This window comes from Rana temporaria, chromosome 3 (genome assembly GCF_905171775.1).
Source record: "Rana temporaria chromosome 3, aRanTem1.1, whole genome shotgun sequence".
NCBI lineage: Eukaryota > Metazoa > Chordata > Amphibia > Anura > Ranidae > Rana > Rana temporaria.
Genome location: NC_053491.1, coordinates 297910720 through 297938506, shown reverse-complemented (window position 1 = coordinate 297938506; position 27787 = coordinate 297910720). Strand labels below are relative to the sequence as shown.

Below are 27787 nucleotides of genomic sequence, written 5' to 3'. Positions count from 1 at the left end.
GGAGGGGCGGCTTGCAGGTTCACAATTCAGTGAAACCTCCCTGCTATCCGACCAGTGGGTCTGCGAGGTGGTCTCTTCGGAGTACTAGATAGGGTTTCCTCCTATCCACATAACAAAGTTCTTTCCTCGTGTCTTCCTCTCCCGGCCCGTCTGTCTGCCTTGGGCAGTGTGGGACTTGCTAAGCTGCGGGGTAATTTTACCTTTCCTGCAGGACAAGAGGTTTGGGGTTTTCTATGGGCCTCAGGCCCTAAATACCTTTGTCGGGTAGTTCCGCATGGAATCCATTAGTTCAGTTGTAGCTGCACTCCATCCGGGGGACAACCTGGTGTCCTCGGACATCAGGGACGCATACATGCATGTCCCGTTTTGCGCATGTCAGTGTTTTTTTCTGTGCTTCATGATGAGAGAGGGTCTCGGTCAGCCTGTGGCCCTCCCTTTTGATCTGGCGTCAGCACCATGGGTTTTCAGCTGGGAGCTCGCACTTATCCTAACTATGATGGGACAGCGAGGCTTTGCCTCATTGGCTACTTGGACGACTTTCTTCTGAGAGCAGCTTCTGTCTCCGACCTAGTGGATGTGTTATTTCTATTCAGACCCTCTGAAGATTCGGGTGGGTGTTAAATGTTTAGGGCAGAAGGTGTAGCTCAGTGGCAGCAAGCCTGCCCTCCATGTGTGCGACCCAGGGTTCAAATCCTGGGCATGCTAGGTTCCGACTCAGCGTTGGAGTATCTAGGGTTGATCCGGACTCCTCGTGGCGAAGGTCCTTCTTCCCCTGGAGAAATTGCAGACTCTTCAGTCTGCGGTGAAGGTATTGGCATCACGCAGTCGGTCTTCTCTCTGGGCGCCTGCTGGTCCGGGGCTTGTGGGTAGCCTCCTTTGAGGCGGTACTGTATGCCCAGTTCCACACTTTGGTTTTCCAGGGGAAATACTGTCCAGGTGGTAAAAAATCTCTTGTCTCTGAAATCATCAGATTCCGGTATGCCACCTAGTCAGAGTCTGAGTTTGTGACGGAGATCCCCGACTCTTCGGTCCGGGAAGTTTTTTCTTCCAGTGGTCGGTGTTTATGACGGATGCCAGCCTCATGGGTTGTGAACCTGGGGGGTTCAGTCGGCCCTGAGTTGCTGGACTTGCTTGGACCTACGGCCACACCTCCCTGAATGTGCCCGCTCTCGCCTGGTCTCGGTAGCTACCCAGGCTAGTGCCTGGGTGGGAGACCGCCTGGGAATACCAGGTGCTGTCTACCGCGTTCATTGTCCTACTATTTTAGGAGATCAGGCTATGCTTCTCCTCGTGGTCGAGGTGGTTTCAAGGTCGTCCAATCTGGTTTCAGCCGGACAACGTCACGGCCGTGGCTTCGGTCTACCATCAGGTATACCGGCAGGCGGATTACTGGAGTCGCCAGATGCTGGACCAGGGTGATTGGTCTTTGTGCTTGGGGTGTTTTGGCTCCCTTGTAGGAGGTGAGCCTCACAAAGCATGGATCTCTTGGCCGCTCGTCTCCACAGCAAGGGTGTCAATGTTAGTGGCCAGGTCTAGTGATCTAGTACAGATGCGTAAGTCGCGCTGGTGGCCCTTTGGAGTCTGTATCAGCGACTTTTTGCCGTTCCTCCATTGTACTTGCTTCCTCGGCTGCTCCACAGAGTGGAGGCTGAGGAGATCCCAATGATTCTAATCGCTCCAGATTGACCTCGGCGTCCTTGATATGCCGATATTGGGCGCCTGGGAGCGGAGGTACCCTGGCGGTTGCCAGGGCGGGAGGTCCCTCTGTCTCGAGGTCCCATACTTCCTCCTGTTGTACAGTCACTGACTTGCTCAACGTGGCTATTGGAAGCTAGACTTTAAGTGACCGGGTCTGTCAGACTCGGTAATCTCAACAATGCTGAGGGCACAGTAGTCGTCTTCCGGAGGATCTACCGTCACACTTGACAGGCCTAAATCTCTTGGTTGCGAAGGGATGGAGTGACGTACTCAGTGTCCAGGGTCCTGCTGTTTTTCAGCTTGGAGTGGATCTAAAAATTGCTTAAAGTGGTTGTAAACCCACATATCCATTTTTTTTTTTTTTTTTTACACCTGCAAGGCAAAAGCCATAATGAGCTAGTATGCACCGCATATTGGCTCATTATGAAATACCTCGGAACGAGGTAGGGAACTTACCTGGTCCACGCCGAGCGTGTCTTCCGGGTATCGCCGCTCCAGCGCTGTGATTGGCTGGAGCGGCGGTGACGTTACTCCCGCGCATGCGCGCAGGAGATTTCATTCCGGCATGGGTCGGCGGGGCCGGCCCTTCAGCCGAGGATCCCCCCTGCGCATGCGCCGCTGCAATCAGCGGCGCATTGCGAGGGGAATATCTTCTAAACCGTACAAGTTTAGGAGATATTCTTTATACCTACAGGTAAGCCTTATTATAGGCTTGCCTGTAGGCAAAAGTAAAAAATGTGGGTTTACAACCACTTTAAAGCACCGTTTTGGGGGCAGATTTCAGCCTTTCAGTGGCCTTTTTGCGGCCCGTTCCCTGGTGGGTCCCTTTGTGTGCAGGGGGTTTGTCATATACTTTCCCCTCTTGGCCCATCTCTTCCACCATGAGTTTTGACTCTGGTGCTCTCGGTTCTTCAGGAACCTTCCTTTTGGAAACATCAGATATTTTCTCTTGACACTATCTCAGGTGGTGGCCCCTTTAGTGGCCTTTACCTCTGTTAGAGGGGTTTCTGAGTTGGCGGTCTTGTCTTGCAAGCCGCCATGCTTGATCCTCCATAAGGATTAGGTGGTGGTGCGCCCGCGACCTTCCCTTTTTCTGAAGGTGGTTTCGGCCTTTCGCCGGAATAAGGACATTGTTCTTCCATCCTTCTGTCCTTGGCTGGCGCATCCTACGGAGGTTGCCTTTCATATTTTAGGCATGGTACGCGCTTTGCAAGTGTACCAGCCTGCTACGGCTCCGTTTCGGAGTTCTGACTGTCTTTTGTGTCGGTGTCTGGTCCACAAAAGGGCCTGACGGTCTCGTCGACCACCATTTCTCGGTGGATCAGGCAGGCTGTCATACAGGTCTGTGCTCTTAAGGGGCGGACCCCTCTTTCCGGTCATGGCACTTTTGACCAGGGCAATTGGTGCTTCCTGGGGTTTTTTTCCGACATCATGCGTCGGTCTCGCAGGTGTGCGAAGCGGCGACTTGCTCGTCCGTCCGTACACGCTTTTTCCAGAATTTACATGGTTGCTGTGAGTGCATCTTCTGATGCTTTTTTCGGCCGTTAGTTTTTGCCGGCGGCTGTTTAAAGTTGCACCTCCTCCGTTGAGGAGCTCTGCTTGTTTTGGGGTGAAGTTAAAATTGGTTTTACTGATATATTTCCCACCCCTCATTTTTACACTGCTTGAGGACGTCCCACTTGTCAAGATTTAAGGAGCGTTGTCCATCCATGGAGAAAATAGGATTTTTGTACTCACCGTAAAATCCCTTTCTCTGAGTCCATGGACGGACACAGCACCCACCCCTCCTTTTTAGGTTTGTACTGCTTGTTACGAACTGAGGCTGCATGCTGCAGTGAGGAGGGTTATGTCTGGAGGGACCGCCCCCTGGGCGGGGCTGTTCAACTTTGTTAATGTAACATGTATTTAATTATCTAACATGTTTCTGCCTAGTCCTCTCCTGTAAACAGGAAACATAACCACTTGTCAAGATTTAAGGATCTGTGTCCGTCCATGGACTCAGAGAAAAGGATTTTACGGTGAGTACAAAAATCCTATTTTTACAGTTAGTACAACATTTTATTTTTTATTTTCAATGCAGGTTCACTTAAAAAAATTTTTTTTAATGAAACCATTCCTGTTTGACTTGTACATGTATTATGCGTAGTGTTATATTTGGTATGTTTAAATGTTCTCACTAGAACATTCTCAGTGAATGTCCAACTGTTATTTTCTAGGGCTTTGCTTTTACATTCATTACAGAAGATCAGGCTCGTTATGCAGGGGATATAATCAAGGCTTTGGAACTTTCAGGAAATACCATTCCTCCTGAACTGGAAAAGCTCTGGTCAGAATTCAAAGAACAGCAGAAGGCGGTATGTTTTTTTTTTTTTTTTTTTTTTTTTAAATGTTGCATTAAAAATGTTATTAGTACGGTTTGTGTGATATATAATTTTGTTCCAATCTCAGCCTTTCTTTGAGACTGAACACACTGTAATCCAAAAATGTCATGTAAAACACACACCCAAACTTTGTGTGTTCTAATCAGTAAAACTCTAAAGGTGCAGAGGATCTCAGATGCTCACCCATCTGGCCACAGCTCTGTCCCTCTCTGCCATGTTCTTTCTGATGCCATAGGGAGGCCTGCCAGGCAGTGTGCACGTCGGTTACCTTTAGTTAGGCGACTGATGTGCATAGGGAGGCGAGTTGAAGTGGTCGTAAACTCTGTACTACCACTTTAACCTACAGGTAAGGCTTACCTGTAGGTATAAAGAATATCTCCTAAACCTGTAAGGTTTAGGAGATATTCCCCACGCAATGCGCCGCTGACTGCAGCGGCGCATGCGCATCGGAGATGCAGCCGCCGAACCTTGCCGGGGAGAAGTCTCCAGCGCGCATGCGCGGGAGTGACGACATCGCCGCTCCAGCCAATCACATCGCTGGAGCAGCGATACCCGGAAGACACGCAGAGGCAAGATGATATCTCCCTCGGCGTGGACCAGGTAATTTTCTCACACCTCGTTTCAAGGTAAGTATTTCATAATGAGCTAGTATGCGGTTTAGTTATGACGGGAGCATGATTTCCTTACGAAGACTGCTTTTACCTTTTTTTTTTTTTTTTTTTCTCAGTGACCATTTCTGACTCGGTTTAGTTATGAAGGGAACATAATTTCCTTACTAAAACCTGTCGGAAGTTATCCCGTAATCTGAGCCTCAGTCAGTGGCCAGTAGTGACGCTGTCCTAGGACAAGGGAATGGCCATTAGTGGCAATTTACTGTGAATTCAAGAAGATTTAGGCCTTTTTTATAGAAATGGTCAGATGAAGAGACATGTTTGGCTTATATAAGACTAAAAAAGGTAAAAATTTGAGTAGCTGAAGCCTAAAGGACTTTGAACATTTGGGGGATGCATTTGAGAATCAAGTTAGGCTTTGTTCACACCTGAGTGAAATGAAGAATGGTTTGAAGAGTTTCAATGCTGCACACTAGAATTCTCATTACATTCAATGGTGCTTGGTGGCACCTGAGCATAATCTTCACACCAAGATTTTTTTTAAGACATTTATATTGGCTCCAATAGAGTTCAATGGGAACTCCTGAAACTTTTTTTTTTTTTAACCACTTGCTCACCGCTGACCGTCATTATACGGCGGCAAAGTGGTTGCTTAACTCTGGGAGGACGTCCATGGACGTCCTCCCAGAATCGTGCGCCCTCTGGGGCGCGCACACGGGAATCTCCGGACCCGGCGGATCACGGTAAATCGCCGCTGATAGCGGCGGTTTACCACGTGATCGCTCCGTCCAATGACGGAGCGATCACATGTAAACAAACCGGCGTCATTTGATGACGCCGGTTCCTCCCTCCTCTCTCTGTACCGATCGGTACAGTGTGAGAGGGGGGAGCGCAGGTGTCAGCAGCGCTGTGGATGGATCTGTGACTATTGCAGTCACAGATCCAGCCATCCCTGCAACCCCCGCCCCAATACTGTGCAATACCCCCTGCCATACTCTGCAATACCCCCTGCCATACTCTGCAATACCCCCTGCCATACTCTGCAATACCCCCTGCCATACTCTGCAATACCCCCTGCCATACTCTGCAATACCCCCTGCCATACTCTGCAATACCCCCTGCCATACTCTGCAATACCCCCTGCCATACTCTGCAATACCCCCTGCCATACTCTGCAATACCCCCTGCCATACTCTGCAATACCCCCTGCCATACCCCCGCACCAATACTCTGCAATACCCCCGCACAATGCTCTGCAATACCCCCGCACAATGCTCTGCAATACCCCCGCACAATGCTCTGCAATACCCCCGCACAATGCTCTGCAATACCCCCGCACAATGCTCTGCAATACCCCCGCACAATGCTCTGCAATACCCCCCGCACTAATACTCTGCAGTACCCCCCGCACCAATACTCTGCAGTACCCCCCGCACCAATACTCTGCAGTACCCCCCGCACCAATACTCTGCAGTACCCCCCGCACCAATACTCTGCAGTACCCCCCGCACCAATACTCTGCAGTACCCCCCGCACCAATACTCTGCAGTACCCCCCGCACCAATACTCTGCAGTACCCCCCGCACCAATACTCTGCAGTACCCCCCGCACCAATACTCTGCAGTACCCCCCGCACCAATACTCTGCAGTACCCCCCGCACCAATACTCTGCAGTACCCCCCGCACCAATACTCTGCAGTACCCCCCGCACCAATACTCTGCAGTACCCCCCGCACCAATACTCTGCAGTACCCCCCGCACCAATACTCTGCAGTACCCCCCGCACCAATACTCTGCAGTACCCCCCGCACCAATACTCTGCAGTACCCCCCGCACCAATACTCTGCAGTACCCCCCGCACCAATACTCTGCAGTACCCCCCGCACCAATACTCTGCAGTACCCCCCGCACCAATACTCTGCAGTACCCCCCGCACCAATACTCTGCAGTACCCCCCGCACCAATACTCTGCAGTACCCCCCGCACCAATACTCTGCAGTACCCCCCGCACCAATACTCTGCAGTACCCCCCGCACCAATACTCTGCAGTACCCCCCGCACCAATACTCTGCAATACCCCCCGCACCAATACTCTGCAGTTCCCCCCCGCACCAATACTCTGCAATACCCGGAAAAAAAATGTGTTTTAACCACTTCCTGCCCGCCGGCTGTCATATGACGTCCTTGATTTGTGCAGGGATATCTGAATGATGCCTGCACCTACAGGCATCATACAGAGATCATCTTTTTCAGTCAGCGATTCTCTACACCATAAGAATAATCATGGCGGCTGTTACGCCTCTTGATTGTTCTTACGGGAGGCGAAAGGGGACGTCCCCCCTCCCTTCTCCCTTCGGTGCTTCTTCCGACTCACCGCTACGATCGAAGCCAGGATCGTTTTTTTTTTTTGTTTTTTTTTTCAGGCTTCCCAGCCTAGAGGTGAGATGTGGGGTCTTATTGACCCCATATCTCACTGTAAAGAGGACCTGTCATGCTATATTCCTATTACAAGGGATGTTTACATTCCTTGTAATTGGAATAAAAGTGATCAAAACATTTATTTTTGGGGAAAAACATGTCTAAAATAAATAAAGTAAAATGAAAAAAAATAAATTAAGTGCCCCTGTTCCCGTGTGCTCGTATACAGAAGCGACCGCACACGTAAGTCACATATGAAAACGGTGTTCAAACCACACATGTGAGGTATCGCTGCGAACGTTAGAGGGAGAGCAATAATTTTGGCCCTAGACCTCTTCTCCAACTAAAAAGGTGTAACCAGTAAAAATATTTAAAGCGTCACCTATGGGGATTTTTAAGTAGCAAAGTTTGGCGCCATTCCACAAGCGTGTGCAATTTTGAAGGGTGACATGTTGGGTATCTATCGACTCGGCGTAACTTCATCTTTCATATTATGAAAAAACATTGGGCTAACTTTAAATTTAATTTTTTAAAGCACAAAACCGTTTTATTTCCAAAAAAAATGCATTCGAAAAATTGCTGCGAAAATGACGTGCGCGATAAAAAGTTGCAACGACCGCCATTGTATTCTCTAGGATTTTTGCTAAAAAAGCATATATAATGTTTTGGGGTTCTATGCAATTTTCTAGCAAATAAATGATGATTTTTCCATGTAGGAGAGGAATGTCAGAATTGGCCTGGGTGCTCCAAAACGCCTGATGGTGCTCCCTGCATGTTGGGCCTCTGTATGTGGTCACGCTGTGTAAAAGTCTCACACATGTGGTATCGCCATACTCAGGAGGAATAGCAGAATGTGTTTTGGGGTGTAATTTGTGGTATGCATATGCTATGTGTGAGAAATAACCTGCGAATATGAACATTTTGTGGAAAAAAAAAAAATCTTGATTTTGCAAAGAATTGTGGGAAAAAATGACAACTTCAAAAAACTCACCATGCCTCTTTCTAAATACCTTGGAATGTCTTCTTTCCAAAAAGGGGTCATTTGGGGGGTATTTGTACTTTTCTGGCATGTTAGGGACTCAAGAAACGAGAGAGGCTGTCAGTACTTCAGATGTGATCAAATTGATCAATTTTCAGATATTGGCACAATAGCTTGTAGACCCTATAACTTTCACTCAGACTAAATAACCACATTTTTTTTATATATATATATACCAAATATATGTAGCAGTATACATTCTAGGCCAAATTTATGAAGAAAATTTTATTTTTTGCAAAATTTTATAATAGAAATGAAGAAAAATTTATTTTTTTACATTTTCTTTATTTTTTCATTTATAGCGAAAACAATTAAAACCGCAGAGGTGATAAAATACCACCAAAAGAAAGCTCTATTTGTGGGACAAATTCATTTGGTTACAGTGTTGTATGACTGAGTTATTGTCATTCAAAATGTGAGAGCACCGAAAGCTGAAAATTGGTCTGGTGATTGGGGGGATTTTCGTGCCCAGTGGTCAAGTGGTTAAATAGTGTTTTTTTGCCTAGTAACCAGCTTAAAGTGGTTCTAAAGTCAGTTTTTTTCCTTTATTGCATTCTGTACATTATGGTTAAAAAATAAAAAAAACCTTGAGTAGGTTTATTCTGTCTTTATCATGCTTGTGGACACTGTGTGTGGTTGACAAGGCCACATTGCCAAGATCTCTTTGAATTTGGGCACTTTGACTTGAAGAGTATGGGGGATGTGCACCCCAGCAAGTGTAACTGCATAAAGACTGGATCAACACTGTTTCCTTGATAAATCCTGCATTTATGTTGATGTACATTAATTAGCACGCGTTAACACACGTTGCAGCTTACTGCAGTCCATTCATTTTAAAGTTCCGATTGAAGGTCGCCTCAGCATTTTGCACTTTTTTTCTTTTTGGCATGGGGGAGCAGGTACCTGGTTTTGACAGGTAACTGCTCTTGCTTTGCCTAGGTGATCCGAGTGGAAGTTACCATTTTTGTAGCTGCTGACTTTTAATTTTCAGTAATACAACTGGAACACCTCCTTAAATTACATTAATTCACCTATTGTTTTTTCATATCTTACGACATTGTTTGCATGTGAGTGGATGGGGCAAGGTGCATTTGAGTGCCAATCAGAATTGATGTCGCCACACTACAGTCTGTTTAATGATGTGTGCACTCTAGTAAAATGAGCATCTTGCCATGTTTTACTTGTTTGTTTTTGTAACCTAATTTAATTAAGGGGGCTGAGGAGCCCATGTGGTTTTAGTCACAGTGGTCTATTTGACACCTGATTCTACCTCCTGCCTTCATCCAGTGCAGATTGGGAACAGCTGGGATTTGACACAATTTAGCCGTAAAGTTCTTGTGTAAACCCCTTCAGCCCGGATGAAATCATTAAAGGGGTGGTTCCCGCTAAAACAAATTTCTAACAATACATTCGGAAGACTGCTTACACTGCGGGTAGGCTGGCTTTTTTTTTTTTTTTTTCGTACATACCTCGATCATATCGCCGTTTCATCCCTCGGCTTCCGGGTATGAGTCTTTGCTGGACCTAGTTGATTGACGTTCCTCCGACCGGCGCATACTGCGCGTCACGACTTTCCGACAGAAGCCGAACGTCATTGCGCAGGCGCCGTATAGAGTCGGCTCTATACGGCGCCTGCGCAGCGACGTTCGGCTTCTTTCGGAAAGTCGTGACGTCAAGTATGCGTCGTCGGAGGAACGTCAATCAACTAGGAACGCCCACCGCCACAAGACTCATACCCGGAAGTCGAGGGATGAAACGGCGATATCGAGGTATGTACGAGAAAAAAAAAAAAAAGCCAGCCTACCCGCAGTGTAAGCAGTCTTCCAAATGTATTGTTAGAAATGTGTTTTAGGGGGGAACCACCCCTTTAAACTGCACCTTGATTTTCCCAGGCTCACAGAGGAACAAGGTTAACCTGATCGTCAGAGGATGAGGAGCAGGGTTCTCTAGTTTTTTTTTTAGCTGGACAACCAGCCGTATTCAAAGTATTTTGATAGTTAAGTAGCAAGGCAATTATCTTTCCTAGTTTTAGGGTGAAGTATTTTGTAAGAAGGTGTGTAATTAGTGCTATCACAGGCCATATGGGCAGTTGATATGTGTTTGCTTTACTGTTATTATACAGGATTTATGTAGTGCCAACAGTTTGCACAGCGCTTTACAACATGAGGGCAAACAGCAGTTACAATACAATACAATTCAATACAGGAGGAGTCAGATGGTCCTGCTCATAAAGGTTACAGTACAAAAGGGAGGGTCAAGTAATACAAAAGTTCATAACTGTGGGGGAAGAGTGGATGGAGAAAATAAAAGTACAGTTGTTAAGTGGACAAAGTAGGAAATGGTCTGGCTCAAGTAAAGTCCTGGAGGCAAGCGTAGGAGGAGGTGGAAAGGAAACTAGAGAGCAGCAGGTCTTGAGAGGAACGAATATTTTGAGACTAAGTGATGTAGCTTGGAGGGGTGGGGGGGGGAGTTGTGGATAGCTTTGCAAGTTATTCATATTTTGAATTTAATTTGAAATGGAGAGATCGGCAGAGAGGGGTGGCAGACACTAAAATGTTTGGTAGGGTAGATAAGTCTGACGGCATTATCCATGATTGACTGGAGGGGGATAGCCTATGTTAAGGTAAGCCAATGAGGAAGGAGTTGCAGTAGTCAAAGCGAGAGATAACCAGGGAGTGAATTAGGAGCTGTGGCGTCATTTGTTAGGAAGGGGTGTATTTTGAAGATGTTGAGAAATTGAGGTGGCAAGCTTTGGACAGTGATTGGATGTGGGGCACAAAAAGTTCAGAGTCCAGGAATTACACTTAGCATCCTGACATGAGGGGATGAATTGATGGTTGTGCCATTGATCTTGAGAGAGAAGTCAAGGGAAGGGTCATGTGGGGGAGGAAATATTATGAGCTTGGTTTTGAATAGATTAAATTTGAGGGACAGAGATAGATTTGGGTGTCATCAGCCTAGAAATTATATCAGATGACCAAGGGAGGAGGTGTAGATTGAGAATAGGAGAGTTCCAAGAACAGAGCCTTGGGGGGCCCCTGACGGAGAAAGGGAGAGGAAGAAGTATAATTTTAAGTGACACTGAAGGTGCGGTGGGATAATTAGGATGAGACCCAACAAAGAATACTCATGGAGACCAAGAGAGTAATTTTTTTTTAAAGAGGAGGGGGCGGTCAACCATTATAAAGGCAGCCAAAAGGTCCAGAAGTAGGAGTACAGAATAGTATCCATTGGTTTTAGCCATTAGAAATTGTTAGTTTTTTTAGGAGAGCAGTTTCTGTGTAGTGTTGCGGGTGAAATCCAGACTGAAGGGAGATTAAGAAGGTTGTTCTTAATGAGGTCGTCATTAGTTTACAATCGCACAATCCTTTCACATGACTTAACTAACAATAACTAGACTTTGTCCTGTATAATCCATAGCCAAGGTTTGGAGGCATTCTTAAATATTTGTGAGACCTCTAGACAACTTTAACGAATATGTAATATGCTATTTCCATATCACTCTACCCTTGGCTCACAAATATCATACAGTAATGCCTCCAACTTTACATAAAGGCAACATATTAGCATTGGAAGGAAAGCACCTGAAAATTGAAAACAAAAAAATGATGTATTTCTCTTCCGTTCATGGACGTACACAGCAGCATTGACCTTAGGGTTATATATCCTTCCTTTCAGGAGAGACTTGGGCAGAAAAAAACAGCACTTCAAGTGTTAAAACACTTCTCTCAGTACAGCACCTCCCAGGGGGCAGGTCCCCCGGGTACATCCCACTCTCTGCATCACGCAGCCTCAGTTTTTTTCTGCCTAACGTTAGGAGAAGACATGGCTTCTCTGGGCCCATGTGCTCAGAAATTTTATTTTTATTTTTTCCTGCATTTTTGGATCCTGGGATCTACAATCAACTGCCGACTGGGTGACAGGCTGGGTCCTCGATCCTTGTAGACCCCCCATGTTCGGCCTTCGAGCGTGTGCCGGCCTCTAGCTATGCGCTGGGCCGTCCACGACATTCCCCGTTGCTCCAGGGGAGGCCGGTGAGCGATATGCTCCAGGGCACACATATGACCGGTCTCTATGGCCGTGTCACAGTGTGCCGGCCAACAGCCATGCCGTACGCGGACGTTGGTTCTGTCTGGAATGCCTCCAGTTGGTCGCAGGATGGGTAAGTAGTATCCCTTTGCCTTGGCATGGTGGTTCGGCTGGTGCGTTCCTGGGGAGGTCGACTGAGGGTCCGCCCTGCTTTTCTCTCTCCCTTCCTCTCCCTCCTTCCCCGCTTTCTGGGTGGCGGCCGTGAGGTGGGGGGTCCCTGGGGGGCTCCGTTACTACCGGGGGGCTGCGCTGCTGTGGGGTGCTGTTTTCCTGTCCTGTGCCGTGTGCTGGGGGGGGGGGGACCTGCATGGGCCTGGTGCTTTTACTGTGTTCTGCTGTGTTTGTCACTGTATTTTAAAACACGTGTACAGCCGGCATTTTGCCGGTGACGCGCCTCTATTGACTCGGCGGCCATTTTCTTGTAGCCCGCATGCTGTTTTTTCTGCATGTCAGCGACCATCTTGGAAAAGTTTTGGCCTCTAGTGACCAGAATAATGGTGCCAAAGAGCTCTCAGCACTCTTCCTGAGGGACGGCACAGTACAGGCATCGTTCTCAGCTTCTCAGCAGCACATACAGCCTGGTCGGGTGGTGAGTCCTCTGGGGGGTCCCCTGCTCTCTGTTGCGGCCGGGAGGGTGGACTGTGGGTCCTGCCTTGCAGTACAAGGGCGGCATATACGATGGGTCAGCATGGCGTCCGAACCGGAGGCTTCTACCCCAAGCATGTCAGAGTTAACCCTTAGTGCCCCTATTCCTGCGACCTCGGTGGATGCTATGACAGCAGTCCTTGAGGCGTTTGTTGCCAGGATTGAAGCGGCGAGTGGCCAGAAGGGGGGTAAAAAGCGCCCCCTCCCTACGCCTTCCTCTGGGGATGTCTCTGACACGGAATCAGGCCCTGCTTCTGCGTCTGGCCCTGGTTCCGTCATTTCAGATGATGCAGGCTTAGCCCACACGGACAGTGAGGATGACTCTGCCTCAGGGTCAGCGCATGATAAGGAATTTGTTGGAGCTCTTATCACTGCTGTGCGGGATACTCAGAAACTTGAGGATTTGGCGGAGGCATCAGACATGCTGGTCCCTTTTGGGTTCTCGCAAGCCACCCCGCACTGCAAAAGTGTTTCCTTGTGTTCCATATCTGGACAAATTGTTGTACAAGGAATGGGATCGGCCGCAAAAAGTTTTTGCTGTTCCAAAATACTTTGCGTTCCGTTATCCTTTTGACAGTGGACCCCCAGGGATGCATTGTATATTCCTGTATGTTGTGGTCGTTGGGTGCTTATCTAATAGTTTTTTAAAACTATCAATGCTCCCCGCTGAAACCACTGCCTGTGGAAGGGAATTCCACATCCTTGCCACTCTAACATGCATCACAATACCCCAATGTTTCAAATACAGAAAGTCTTCTTCAGGGTGTTCTTTGTGGAGGAATGCAATGAATGAACACTACAAGAAAAGGGGTCAGTTAATGACTCATTTTATACAAAAAGTTTTATATATTTTTTTTTTCACATACATGTATATATCTTACAATGTTTAAGTAGAGAAATCGGATACTGACATTCGTATCTGATTTCGCTACATAAACATTGTAAGATATATCCATGTGTGTGAAAAAATATATATTCCTTTTTGTAAGAGTCATTAACTGACCTTTGTCTTGTAGTGTCCATTCATTGCATTACTCTACAAAGAACCCCCTAAAGAAAACATTCCGTATTTGAAATGGGGTATTGTTGTGATGCTATGTTGAATCTGAACAGGACATGTCAAAATAGTTTCTGTAGTCAGGAACTTCTGTGTCCATGATGTTTCATTTTAAACTGATTTGTATTTTGCATTCAATAAAAACTTTTTATAATGAATACAAGTGTTGCTGGTGACTCTAAACTCCCTTCTCCAATACATTTTGTTTTTCAAATATATGATAATGCGTTAAAGTGAACTTTGCTGTAAAGAAACAGTTTTTGTAGTTATGTGCCTATTTCTATAAATGTATGTCTTACAAACATGTCACTTTTTATCTTACTAGGAAGGTAAAGTTATCAAAAAGTCAAGTGGGTTCTCTGGTAAAGGTTTTAAATTTGATGAAACGGAGCATGCTTTGGCCAATGAGAGGAAAAAACTTCAAAAGGCTGCACTTGGTCTTCAGGATTCAGATGATGAAGACACAGCTCTTGATGTAAGTAAACTCCATTGACCTTCCAGAGTTTTCCTTAAATGATTAATGTTCCTTAAACAAATGTAAACACAAAAAGGAAAACTACACTTGTAAATCCAAGTTGAGCTATATGCATACTACTGGCCTCACCTGATTTCTCCTATTTTTTGGCCCTTTGGTATTGGCAATTGGTGCTATGTGAACACCCACCATTTTAAAGTTCACCTTTTGCAAATAAAATATGTGCAGTTATAATTTTTATTTCTAAGGCGCCTGCAGAGTAGCTCCAAAAGGGAATTTTTAGTAAACATGATGCAAAGTAAATTTCACTCACTAGAATTGAATTAAAAGTTGGTCTGTAATAAAACCAGATACAATAATCCTAAGGCTTGCTTGCAAGCACCATAAGTTGCCAAAGCATACCTATTTGTTCATATTCTGGCTCCCCAAATTGCCGAAGTTCATATAAAATGGCTGTCTGAATAGGGAAAAGGCTCCAGTATGGCAGTGCTTGGACCTAATGGTATGTTTCTTCGCTACCAAGAAAGTCTTGGTCTTTTGCAGAGATAAACTGTTGTGCATATACAGTGTCTTGAAAAAGTATTCATACCTCTTAAAATTTTCCACATTTTGTCATGTTACAGCCAAAAACGTAAATGTATTTTATTGGGATTTTATGTGATGGACAAAGTGGCACATAAATGTGAAGTGGAAGGAAAATGATAAATGGTTTTTAACCACTTAAGCCCCGGACCAATATGCAGCCTAAAGACCCAAGGTGTTTTTACAGTTCGGGACTGCGTCGCTTTAACAGACAATTGCGCGGTCGTGCGACGTGGCTCCCAAACAAAATTGGCGTCCTTTTTTCCCCACAAATAGAGCTTTCTTTTGGTGGTATTTGATCACATCTGCAGTTTTTAGTTTTTGCGCTATAAACAAAAATAGAGCGACAATTTTGAAAAACAAGCAATATTTTTTACTTTTTGCTGTAATAAATATCCCCCAAAAACATATATAAAAACATTTTTTTTCCTCAGTTTAGGCCGATACGTATTCTTCTACCTATTTTTAGTAAAAAAAATCGCAATAAGCGTTTATCGATTGGTTTGCGCAAAATTTATAGTGTTTACAAAATAGGGGATAGTTTTATTGCATTTTTATTTTTTATTTTTTTTTTACTACTAATGGCGGCGATCAGCAATTTTTTTTCGTTGACTGCGACATTATGGCGGACACTTTGGACAATTTTGACACATTTTTGGGACCATTGTCATTTTCACAGCAAAAAATGCATTTAAATTGCATTCTTTATTGTGAAAATGACAGTTGCAGTTTGGGAGTTAACCACAGGTGGCGCTGTAGGAGTTAGGGTGCACCTAGTATGTGTTTACAACTGTTTGGGGGTGTGGCTGTAGGAATGACGTCATCGATCGTGTCTTCCCTATAAAGGGAATGACGCGATCGATGCGCCGCCATAGTGAAGGACGGGGAAGCCGTGTTTACACACGGCTCTCCCCGTTCTTCAGCTCCGGGGAGCGATCGCGACGGAGCGGCTATAAACAAATAGCCGCGCCGTGGTCCCGGATCGCTCCCCGAGCGGACCCGACCTCCGCATGTAGCGGGGGGGGTCCCGATCGGACCCCCCACCCGCTAATAGGCGAGGACGTACGTGTACGCCCATGTGCCTGTACGTGCCATATTGTGGACGTATATGTACATGCGGGGGTCGGGAACTGGTTAATATATTTTTTTATAAATATCTGAAAAGTATGGCTTGCATTTGTATTCAGACCACGTTACTCTGATACCACCATCTAAAATCTATTGGAACCAATTGCCTTCAGAAGTCACCAAATTAGTAGAGTCCACCCGTGTGTAATTTATTCTCAGTATAAATACAGCTGTTCTGTGAAGTTTGTTAGAGAACAACCAGCATCATGAAGTCCAAGGAACACTCCAGACAGGTCAGGGATAAAGTTGTGCAGAAGATTAAAGCAGGGTTAGATTATAAAAAATATCCCAAGCTTTAAACATCTCCCAGAGCACTGTTTGCCCCCATCATTTCAAAAATGGAAAGAGGATGGCACAACTGCAAACCTACCAAGACATGGCCGTCCACCTAAACTAACAGGATGGACAAGGAGAGCATTAAGCATGGTTGTAACATGACAAAATATGGAAAATTTCAAGAGGTATACATTTTCAAGGCACCATATGCTGTGGCAGATCCTAAGTCAGTTACTCGTCCTTTGCTTGCTAATTCCACTCTGCACTGCCCAGCCTGTCCCAGCTTTGCAAATAAAGAAGTAAATGAGGGGTCATCTAAGGAGTCTGTATACAACAAGGAAGCAATGAATAACCCTGCACCCTTAGGACTAAAGCACCAGGAACAAGCAGGCAAATTTGAGCGTAGATATTCAGTAATTATGGAATTAAAGTGTACTTGGGGTAACCTATTTGTAAACAGTACTTTGGGTTAAGCATTTTTGAATGCTGCAGAGTTTGCAATGGTTTCAAGTAGATGCATGATTTGATCATGTTGAGCAAAGAACCAGATTGCATCTTTTCCCAGGAGCATATATCCACTTTTATTTCAGGTCTCTGCTACTCTGTTCCACCACCAGGAATTAAGAAAATACCTGGTACTCCTGGGTTTGGAGGATCATATGATTTACTCCTTCCTCCCATGTGGCAATATTGGTGCCTAGTGATTGCCCCAAATTGTGAAATAAGGGTTCTCGGCCCTTTTGAAAGCTGCATGCTATATTTTGTAATGACCTTAAAGTGACTTTGTTGCTTTGCCCTGCATAGGCAAAGCAAATGTTCACTATAAGAGTGTGACTTTTTTGCTTTATTTCAAGCTTAATGGTTTAGGGTCCAAGTTCTCAAAATCTTGTACCTGAAACTTTGTGACCTGTTTAGGGCTTTCAAATGTAGACACCTTTCAAGCAGTGCCTGCACAAACCAGCAGGCTGAATGTACCAAGTTGATCGATCAATTTGAGTGCAGCCAGCCTGGCGGATTTGTCCCTGCTAGCGATAATCACTGGCTTACCCCGCCCACTAATCCCCCTGGCAGGAGAAGGCTTGGCAGGAGGGATTTCCCTGTCAACACGGTCTGTGTTGATGGGGGAATCATGCCAATTTGTGTTACAGAAAATAAATTCACACAGTCTATGGCCTGCCCTATTTTCTTTATGGACACACAAAAAATGTAATATAATAATAAAAAAAAAATTTCCCTGTTAAATTTCAGATTGATGAGCAGATCGAAACAATGTTCAATTCTAAGAAGAGAGTAAAAGACATGGCGGGGCCAGGTGTACCAGGAGGAGCAGTTGGGTCTACAGGTGCTTCCGCTGGTTCTGGAGGGTCTTCTGCTTCGGCTAATGCTGGTGCCCCCACTGCTGGAAATGCAGAGAAGCTAGAGATGGCAAAACGCTTGGCTAAAAAGCTCAGCGTGAACAAAAACCTTGGAGCAGAAGCCCAGGTTTGTTTCAAATGTAGTGGAAATATTTTTTTTTTTTTTTGCTGGTTAGCATGTCAGATCTTATTCTAACTCTTTCTGTTGCCTCAGGATGTAATGCAACAGGCCACCAATGCTATTCTGAGGGGGGGGAACTATTATGGCCCCAATAGTTTCGGCAAAAACTATTGCAGAGCAGCTGGCTGAGAAGATCAATGCAAAACTTAACTATGTCCCAGTTGACAAACTAGAAGAGGAGAAGCAGGAAGCTGGTGCTAATGAATCCTTCAAGCGATATGAAGAAGAATTGGAGATTAACGATTTCCCTCAGGTAAAAGCATCAAACTGCTGTAATTTTAACATCTTCCTGACAACGCTATAGCCGAATGACGGCTACAGCAGGTTCGCACATTTCTGGGAGGGCGTTTATTGATGTCCTCCCGTTATCGCGCTTCCCACGGGCCCCTGTGACAGACATCTGCAGGGAATTGCTGATCCCAGGTCGTGGTAAAGAACCAATCACAGCGGCTTTTTACCATGTAGCCAACTGTGTCCAGTCACAGCTGATCACTGTGTAAACAGGATTTGACAGTTATCGTCAGTCTTCACCTCATGCTGCATGCGAGGAGAAAGCTGGTAAGCCACAATCCACACAGAGAACATCTACACTGATAATCAGGGCACTGATTATCAGTGCCCTGATGATCAGTGCAGCCTCAACAGTGCCCATCAGTGCTGCCTGTGCGTGCCGCAGATCAGTGAAGTAAAAAATTACTTATTTTTCAAAATGTTATAACCGGAACTAAGGAAAAAAACTGCAAAAAAAAAAACCCAGTGGTGATTAAATACCACCAAAAGAAAGTGCTATCTTTCTCAAAAAAATTTGTTTGAGTACAGTGTTGCATGACCGCTCAATTGTCATTCAGTGCTGAAAAATGGCCTGGACAAGAAGAGGGTGAAAGTGTCCAGCAGGCAACTGTAAATACATGAGTCGGTGAAGGAGAGAGGTTGATTAACCAAATAGTCATTCAGTTGCAAGGAATCTTTAGTTCGTGTTTTTTCAGATGTCGAAGAACAAGGCATTCCATATCATACATATGTATGTTAAAGGGGTTGTAAAGGGAAAAAAAGTTTCCCAGCAATGGCTTCCTTTACCCTAGTGCAGTCCTCCTTCACTTACCTCATCCTTCGATTTTGATTTTAAATGTCCTTATTTATTCTGAGAAATCTTCACTTCCTGTTCTTCTGTCTGTAACTACACACCGTAATGCAAGGCTTTCTTCCTGGTGTGGAGAAAGCCTCTTGAGGGGGGAGGGGGCGAGCAGGAGTATCAGGACGCCCACTAACACACAGCTCCTTTCTCTGTCTGCAAAGTAGAGAGCATCCTGACTTGCCTGCTCGCCCCCTCCCCCCTCGATGCTTTCTCCACACCAGGGAGAAAGCCTCGCATTACGGTGTGTAGTTACAGACAGAAGAACAGGAAGTGAGGATTTCTCAGAAGAAATAAGGACATTTAAAAGCAAAATCGAAAGAATGAGGTAAGTGAAGGAGGACTGCACTAAGGTGTAAAGGAAGCTAATTAGGGAAAAAATGTGTTTCCTTTACAACCCCTTTAAAGCAGAATTGAACCCCCTTTAAAGCAGAATTGAACCTCCATTTAAAAAAACAATGGCCTAGGGAGCTTTATGCCATAATGCACTAGTATGCACCACCTCGAGGATGCCACTCGGCACATGTGCATGGGAGTCACATTATCACGGGACAGAGTGGTGTTGGAAATGTACAGTTGAGTGTAAATGAATGCTGACAAGCAGGGAGAAGCAGGTATGACGAGATCGTAGCTGTTAGTCGTTTTTTATTCCACTGATTTTTACCCTGATCTTTTTCAAATGTTCCTAGTGGCTCCTGACAATGCGAAAGACCTGTTTGAGTCTTCAGTTGCATCTCTTCACTCTCCTGGTATAACTGCACCCTATGATGCATCTTCCTGGGTGGGTTTGTTTGGGTTCCCAACTTCTTGAAAACTGATTCCTACCGTGGTAGAAGCCCATCCTTGGGAGTGGTATTCCACTCACATCTCTTTGCAAGGAAGTAATTTTCCCACAGATTGCACCCCTTGTGGTGCTGGACTCTCTCCTCAGCCCTATCACTCTCCCGAGGGACCACTTGACCTACAGGGTCAACACGAATCAGTGTCTACCGATTCCATTCCTAGTTGGTGTCTTCTGTGTCTTTCAACTGTTCTAGATCCTTCTCTAAGTTATAGCCCATATGTCAACCTTGGTTTCTTTTGAACCTTGTAGAAGGTTCATTAAATCTTCCCCAAAGACAGTCACTTTCCTGGATTCTCAGTTTGAGCAGTGCTAAGGGTCCTTTTTGTCTGCAATCCTCACCTGGGTGTTAATTTTCAGATCTCCAGTGCTAGTAGCTAGTTGCCATCGAGTGGAGTCTTTTGAGCTCAAGTCCGCACTAAAAAAAAATTGACTCCATGTAGACCTTTTACCCCTTTTGGGGTTTGTGGAGATGTTGCATAATATATTTTTTAGCTTTGTCTTGCTTTTTTGTGTGGGGTCTCAGTCCCCTTTGGCCCTTTCCTCTGTGTTATGGAAGAGTAGGGCATCATACCAAGATAGTATCTTCTGGCCAAGTTTGCCAGATGCTAATCACTGGTCCTTAGCAGGGGTGGCTGTTGACTTCCACCACCTTTTGAAGACCATGTAACGGGCATATCCTATTACCTGTCCTCAAGTCGGGTTCTCAGGGAACAGAGATAGTTTATGATTTATCAAGTTGAGTCTCTGTGTTTTTTTTGTTTTTTTTACCTGATCTCCACTGGGCATTACCTGGGTTAGTGTGTCATGACTACACTTTCTCTCTCACAGATGGTTGGGATCCCCCTCAGTTGATTGGACTCCACATGGAAGAATGAGGATCCGTTTGGGGTCTTTGTGAGAACTGCTTACCACTGTATGGGTCCTTATTCTGTCTCCAAGCGGCGGTCTCTAAGCATTCTTTCTCTCTATCTACAAATGGGCAAATGTTTGTGGTGCTAGAACTAGGATTTTGTACCCCTTTTGCTCCTCTACTACTCTCAGGGGTAGGTTGTGTGATTCTTAGAATCATGTGGTTGGACAGGTTTGCAGAGTGGCTTTTACACCACAGTAACACCTCTGGTTGTTGGTTGGAAATATCCCTTCATATTGTTCTTGTACAATCATCCTTGGCTACACACCCCTCCCTTCCTCCACTCCTATTTATGCAGGTGTTGTCAAGCACCCTAGCTCCTCAAATCAATGTTTATCTTATTGCAAGATTGGTTGCAGAAAGGCTGGTTCACATCTGTAAACAATCAAAGGGGTGAACAGCGCTGATCAGCAGACATGTAAATAGAATCCTCAGAAGCCAAGCAAAGACTTTTTATTGTTGAGTTGAAAATTAAAGGTAATTATCAAGGCATTCAGCAGTCTGTTGATTGTCATACAGAGGCTTGGATTGAAAAGCTGGCAGTACCTGGAGGCAGGAGCCGCATGGATGACACAGGGCTCAGGGAAATCCAGTGCAAAACCATGGAACAAAGAATACAGGAGCGCCACTGGTGGGGGCCCATACAGAACCTTGGGGCCAGGGGTTTGATGAAGGGGGAACAATCTGCAGGCACAGGAACTGTTGGGGCCCAGTGTACAGCAGCCGCTCGGGACTGTGTACAATGCCCGGAAAAGACGTCACAGCCTGGCGGAAGTCAGCCAAGGGAATCCAAAGACTATAGGCAAACCCTGCTGCTGGGGCGAACAGAAGCTGCTGATGCCAAAAGAGGCAAAGAGTCACACAACGCCACCTGGCGACACTACATTTTTCGGGACACGCCCCTTCTTCAGGTTAACCGATTCGTCAGCAGAGTGTGAGAATTAAATAGGGTAATACCGGAAGTGTAGGAGCGGCAGGAGCTAACCGCCCCTGTAATCCATGAGGCCCCACCCACCGGACATAAACAACAAATTGGGTGGAACATGTGATGAATTGTTTGATGACATATGTATTACCTGAACTGTCCGAAAAGGAAGACTGGCCGTGGGTTATAAACTGACAGATGAGGCAACCTCGTTTATTGCATTAAAATATTCCAACCCTATTGTCAAAATAACACCTGATATTCATGGTTCTGACGGAATATTTATTTTTTTGGGGGGGGGGGGTTTGCTGGGAGCAATACAATTTCTGAGAGTGTGCGCTCTCCTGAAGACGAACCTGGGTGGGCGGGTGCTAAGTACGGGCCCTTACCTGGGGTCTGAACAAAGAATAGGCCAATGTTTACTGAAACATGTTAACTGCTTTAAAATTTACAATTTAAACCTGTAATGAACCTGGCCACCGAGTTAGAAAGGGCTGCCAATGGCTCCTAATATATAGATTGTTTTATTTTCAGCCGATCATTCAAAACCTCCCTTCCAGTGGCGGCTGGTGAAGTTTTAGGATGGGGGGGGGCGCCTGACCCCCACCATTCCATTTGATCCCTCCCATTTATCATAAGCCCCACCCCTTATACAATCAACCCACTCCGCCCCCTGTATTCCACTTGCTTCCACCCATATAGTGTCAGGAGTATACAGCTCAGCGTCACAGATCAGGGTCTATAGGTCAGCATTACAGATATGGTATATAGATCAGCAGCATCACATATACTGATCTCGCAGCACATTGTCAGCATCCACACACTGGTGGAGGACACGATAACAGCACCCCCTCCCCCCGCATCGCAGCACACTGGCTCGGGGCTCACAGGACACACTGACAGCAATTCCTCCCCCCCCCCCAGCGGGGATCGAGGCACACTGATAACACCCCCCACCTTGGGGCTCACAGGACACAATGAGAGCAATTCCTCCCCCCAGCGGGGATTGAGGCACACTGATAACATCCCTGCACACTACCTGCAGAACAAGGCTGGCTCTTGGCACATTCTCCCCTTTCTGAATCCTGAAAGGAAGAAAGCCAGCGCTGCAGGGGTTAAACACCAGGAAGAAGGCAGAACATTCGGCTCTCCTCTCCTAAAGGGCAGCCAAAAATGTTAGGGTGCCTTACACAGCTTAAGGCCAGCCATCCCACCGAATGATATTTACACACTGCCCTACATGTGGCATGTGAAAAATACAACCAAGCTTGGTCACACCTGTAAGTGTGAACTGAACCTGTAAGTAAACACAAAATAACAAACCTCCATAAACAGAAATTATTCATGAAAAAATCAGTGTTCATACAATAGTGTTACCATACAAATAACTGTGAACACTGTGCTATGCTCTGTTTGAGGATTGTTATTCCATAGATATATAATGTTTCGTTTAACACAGGGTGAAATGGAATGGTCCTAAATTACTGTAATTTTATCTGGACATACACAGAGTGATTTGGGGATGTTTATGCAGTGATGTGTGCCTGATTGGGGGGGATGTGTACCAGCTATGGGGAGACTGCAGACTTAGTTGCCCCCCTTCCCCCCACCCCACACACACACACACACACACACACGCACTCCCCTGCTCTTTTGACACTACTTGTCAGTATCTCATGTCCTGCAAACAAATCCATCATATATACCGACATGAAAGGCCACCTGCTTATCTGCACAAATTTTCCTCAGACTGCAGCTCAGCTCACCTCCCTCGCTGCAGCATCAGACTCAGCATAGGCTATGCTCCGGCTCTGGCTTCCGACAGTGGGGCACTGGAGATCGAGGTGAGGGGGAAGGGGGGAGGCTCGAGTGTGCAGGAGATTGTAAGGATACTCAGGCCTTCTAAATACACACACATGCCAGGCAGTGTATGTATTTAGATGTAATGATACTGCTACTGACCAAGCCCAGGAGTGAGCTGTAACCGGACAGTACTAGTGACAAGCTGGGGCCCCTTACATGTGTACATCTGTCCCCCTCTTCTAGCTAGGCTCAGAAAACACTGTTCTCCGTGGGAGGTTTGGCACTTACTGGGCTGACTGTGGTGTCCTCTCCTGTGTGTCTCATCTCCTTCAGTGGGCAGCAGGCAGCATCGGTGGTGGAGTAGTCTGATCCTCATGCTTCCTCCGTTTGGGCGCTCTGGCACACTGAAAACCGGAAGTGATGTGCCTCTAGTGTCAATCAAAGCACCCAGCTGTAGTAATACTATGGCACAGGCGGATGCTGACCGGCGGGTTAAAAGCCCACAAATGAAGCGCCTCGTCTGCAATCTCGTGATTGCATAGACGTGGCGCTTCCCACAGTGCATTGCGACCGGCAACAGAGAACTTAAGGACCTTTTAAAAAAAAAAAAATCTTAAAGGGACAGTTTAAAAAAAATATATATATATTTTAATTTTTTTGTGACTGCCTGGGAGGGGGCGCGGCGCCCATGCGCCCCCTATGGACGGGGCGCCACTGCTCCCTTCCTACATATGGGATACTCATGGGAGGGTCATTACCTTTGGGCATCTTTTGGATGTGTGCTCCCTTTACACCTCCATTCCTCATGAAGTAGGTCTGGAGACTCTTAATCATTTCTTGTCCAGAGACTATGGTACAATTCCTGTCAGGCCCTGTTCATGATTGAGGGGAGTTCTGTCTCGAAAAGAACTATTTCTCCTTCAGACTAGAGGCTGTGTGCAAGTTTCCCACCCCGCTATGTGAATTTAACAATGGGTTTTTCTGAGAAATCTTCGATCCGTAATAATAATCCTAAACATCTTATGTTTTATGGCAGGTATATCGATGACATGCTTATTATTTGGGATGGGTCTGTTGATGATTTTTTGGCCTTTTGTAATGCATTGCAATAGCAATCCTCTTGGCCTCGCATTCACGCATGTCATCGACCGTGATCACTTGGTATTTTTGTATTTGGAATTGACTCACGAGAAATGCTTAGTCATTACCATCAACCATTCCAAACCAGTTGGGGACAATTCCTACTTTCACTTTGGGAGCTGCCATCACCCTTCTTGGAAGAACATTCTCAAAGGGTAGTTCCTGGGGTTACGTAGGAATTGTATGAGGGACACTGACTATGTTGCCTAGACCAAGTTACTCACCCATAAGTTTAGAGAGAAAGGCTACCCGGACGAACTTTTGCAGGAAGCATTTGAATCCTGTTTCACTGAGAGCAGACTGCCGACAGCCATTGGCAGCCCCTTCTAACTCGGGGCCAGGTTACATCAAGGTTTTAATGGTAATTATAAAGCAGTTACCAACATTATCCGTCAGCCAATGGCCTATTCTTTGTTCAGACCCAGGCTAGGCCCGCATTACCACCCACCCCCCATGTCGGCTTCAGGAGAGCTCGCACTCTCAGAAATTGTATTGCTCCCAGCGAACCCAAACAAAAATTCTGTCAAAATCATGGACATCGGGTGTTCTTTTGACAATAGGGTTGGAATCTTTCAATGCAAGGAAATAGGTTGCCTCATCGTCAGTTTTCCTTTTCGGACAGTTTTGGTAATATATTCAGACAATTCATCACGTGTTCCAATCAATTTGTTGTTTATGTCCTGCAGTGTCCATGCAACCTTTTATGTTGGTCGTACTATTCAAACCAGGGTTGGTGAACACCACAGGTTCATTAAAAAAGGTTTTAGAGAACATAGTGTTCCCCGTCATTTCGATACTCATCATGAATGAATAAGGACCTGAACAAAGAAAGAAAGGCGCACCAGCCTAGTGTGTTACCGTTGACAGATTTAATAAAATAAAATGGTAATAGAAAATTACTCACAAGAGAACTGACATAGTAGGCTTGTCAACAACGTTGTGGTAGATAACCCTCGAACCGCACTCCAAAATAGGGGGGATAGAGGTGTGTCACTCCCGGCTGACGCGTTTCGAGGCAACAAGGACCTCTTCATCAGAGCACAGCAGCATTCCCCGTCCATGAAGGGCAGCAAGGCCACTGTTACTTGTTTTGACACTGTTGGTGTGTTCCATGCGGAATATTGAATAACTGTTGGACAATCCACCCGTGCGCAGGAGTTTGTTTTCTTTATGAATAAGGACTGTCTGTCGTAGCCATTGAGTTCTTAACCTCGGGTGGCATGACGGCGAATGAAAGATTTCTGCGTTTGTCAACGCAAAACCCTGTGGATATACAAGCTTCAATACTCTTTCACCCAATGGGTTGAACAAGGAACTTGAAGTCCGTACAGTCATTTAATATACTTTAGCTGTTTTCATCTGTTTTTTTTTTTTTTTTTGCATTTTCAGAGATAGACCTCTATTATCATATTTTAGTACCTATATTATAATAATTCTCTCGGAATCATATGCATTTCTCTCTGTCATGGTGTGGTGTTTTTTTTATATATATATATATATATATATATATATATATATATATATATATATATATATATATATATATATATATATATATATATATATATATATATATATATATATATATATATATGAACTTACTCATATATATGAGAAATGTTCTCATGTATGTGCATTTTGATTATTATTTGCATTTTTGAGGATATTGCTGTTATTTCAGCATCATTATTTTAATTGTATTTTTTTTCCCCTTTTTTTTTTTTTTTTTTTTTTTTATATATTTTTATTTTTATCTCTTTAGTTTTTGAATTTTTTAACAATATATTCATAAGATATACACGTTTTATTATTATTAATAATGTATTTGTGCACTGGGTAGTGTTATCCACTTGGGTGGCACCTCATGGATGATGGGGGCAGTTGGCTCCTCCCACTCCACTTTAGGTATTGCCCTATTTAATTCTCAAACTCTGTCAACTAGTCAGAAACCTGAAGAAGGGTCGTATCCCTGAAACATGTAGTGTCTCCAGTCGGCGTTGTGTGACTTTCTTTGTTCGTTTGGCATCAGCAGCTCCTGATCAGCCCCAGCAGTAGGGTTTGTCGTCGGATTCACTTGGCTGAATTCCGCTAGGCTGTGATGTCATTTACGGGCATCGTAAGCAGTCCAAGCACCCACTGTACACTGGCCCCAATGGTTTCTGTGCCTGCAGATTGGTTCCCCCTTCATCTGACCCCTGGCCCCACGGTTCTGGATGCCCCCCCACCAGTTGTGCTTCTGTATTCTTTGTTCCACGGCTTTGTGCTGGGTTTCCCTGAGCCCCTGTGTCATCCATGTGGCTACAGGTACTGCCAGCTTTTCAATCCAAGTCTCTGAATGACCATTGACAGACTGGTGTATGCCTTGGTGATTACCTTTTCTTTTCAACTTAACAATAAAAATTCTTTGCTTTGCTTGTGAGGATTCTATCTGTCTGATCAGTGCTGTTCACCCGTTCTGCCCTCATTTGTCTGAGTTTTAGACAGCAGCGGCCACAGCTATACTTATTTTTTTTTTTTGGTCTTTCACTTGGTTTCTTGTCTGTGCGCCTGGACTTTTTTAGTGGTTCACATCTGTGCAGTGTTTTTTGATGTGCATTACCAGTGAATATTATATAATGTAGGTTTTCATGAACGCTCATTAAAGATGCAGCCAACAAGATTTTTTTTTTTTTTTTTATCATGCACTGCACTTAAAAACACACAGGTGTTAATTGGCCCTAGTGGTCAAATTTTTCTGTAGCAAATAATTCCCTATTTAGCTTTATCAAACTATGCAGTATGGTTGGGGTTTGTGTGTGTGCATCACATTTGTTGAACCAAATTACAAATCTTTGAGCGGTAAAATGATTAATATATGATGGGTGTCAACCAATATCGTTTTTTCAGGGCCGAGACCGATTTTTCGGCCGCTTTTCAGACCGATAGCCGATATCAAAAGAGGAAAGATATGGACAGCCGCACTCCAATTTCTTAAAAAGACGTGCCCTTTATTGGGTAAAGGAAAAATGCACTATAGGTATCAGCACACAGTGGGAAAAACAGCTGACGCGTTTCGCATTGGATATCAATGCTTAGTCATCGGCTGTCGGCAGCCTTCC

The 27787-nt window shown here is 45.3% G+C and overlaps 1 protein-coding gene across 1 annotated transcript in view; it reads left to right on the top strand.

Moving 5' to 3' along the window:
* The window catches only part of DDX46 (DEAD-box helicase 46), a 327918-nt gene that overhangs the window by 268448 nt on the left and 31683 nt on the right, over positions 1 to 27787 (top strand). Inside the window, 5 exon segments of the mRNA XM_040344766.1 lie at positions 3915 to 4052; positions 14264 to 14413; positions 17648 to 17881; positions 17969 to 18004; positions 18006 to 18188. Coding sequence (XP_040200700.1) covers positions 3915 to 4052; positions 14264 to 14413; positions 17648 to 17881; positions 17969 to 18004; positions 18006 to 18188 — 741 coding nt within the window.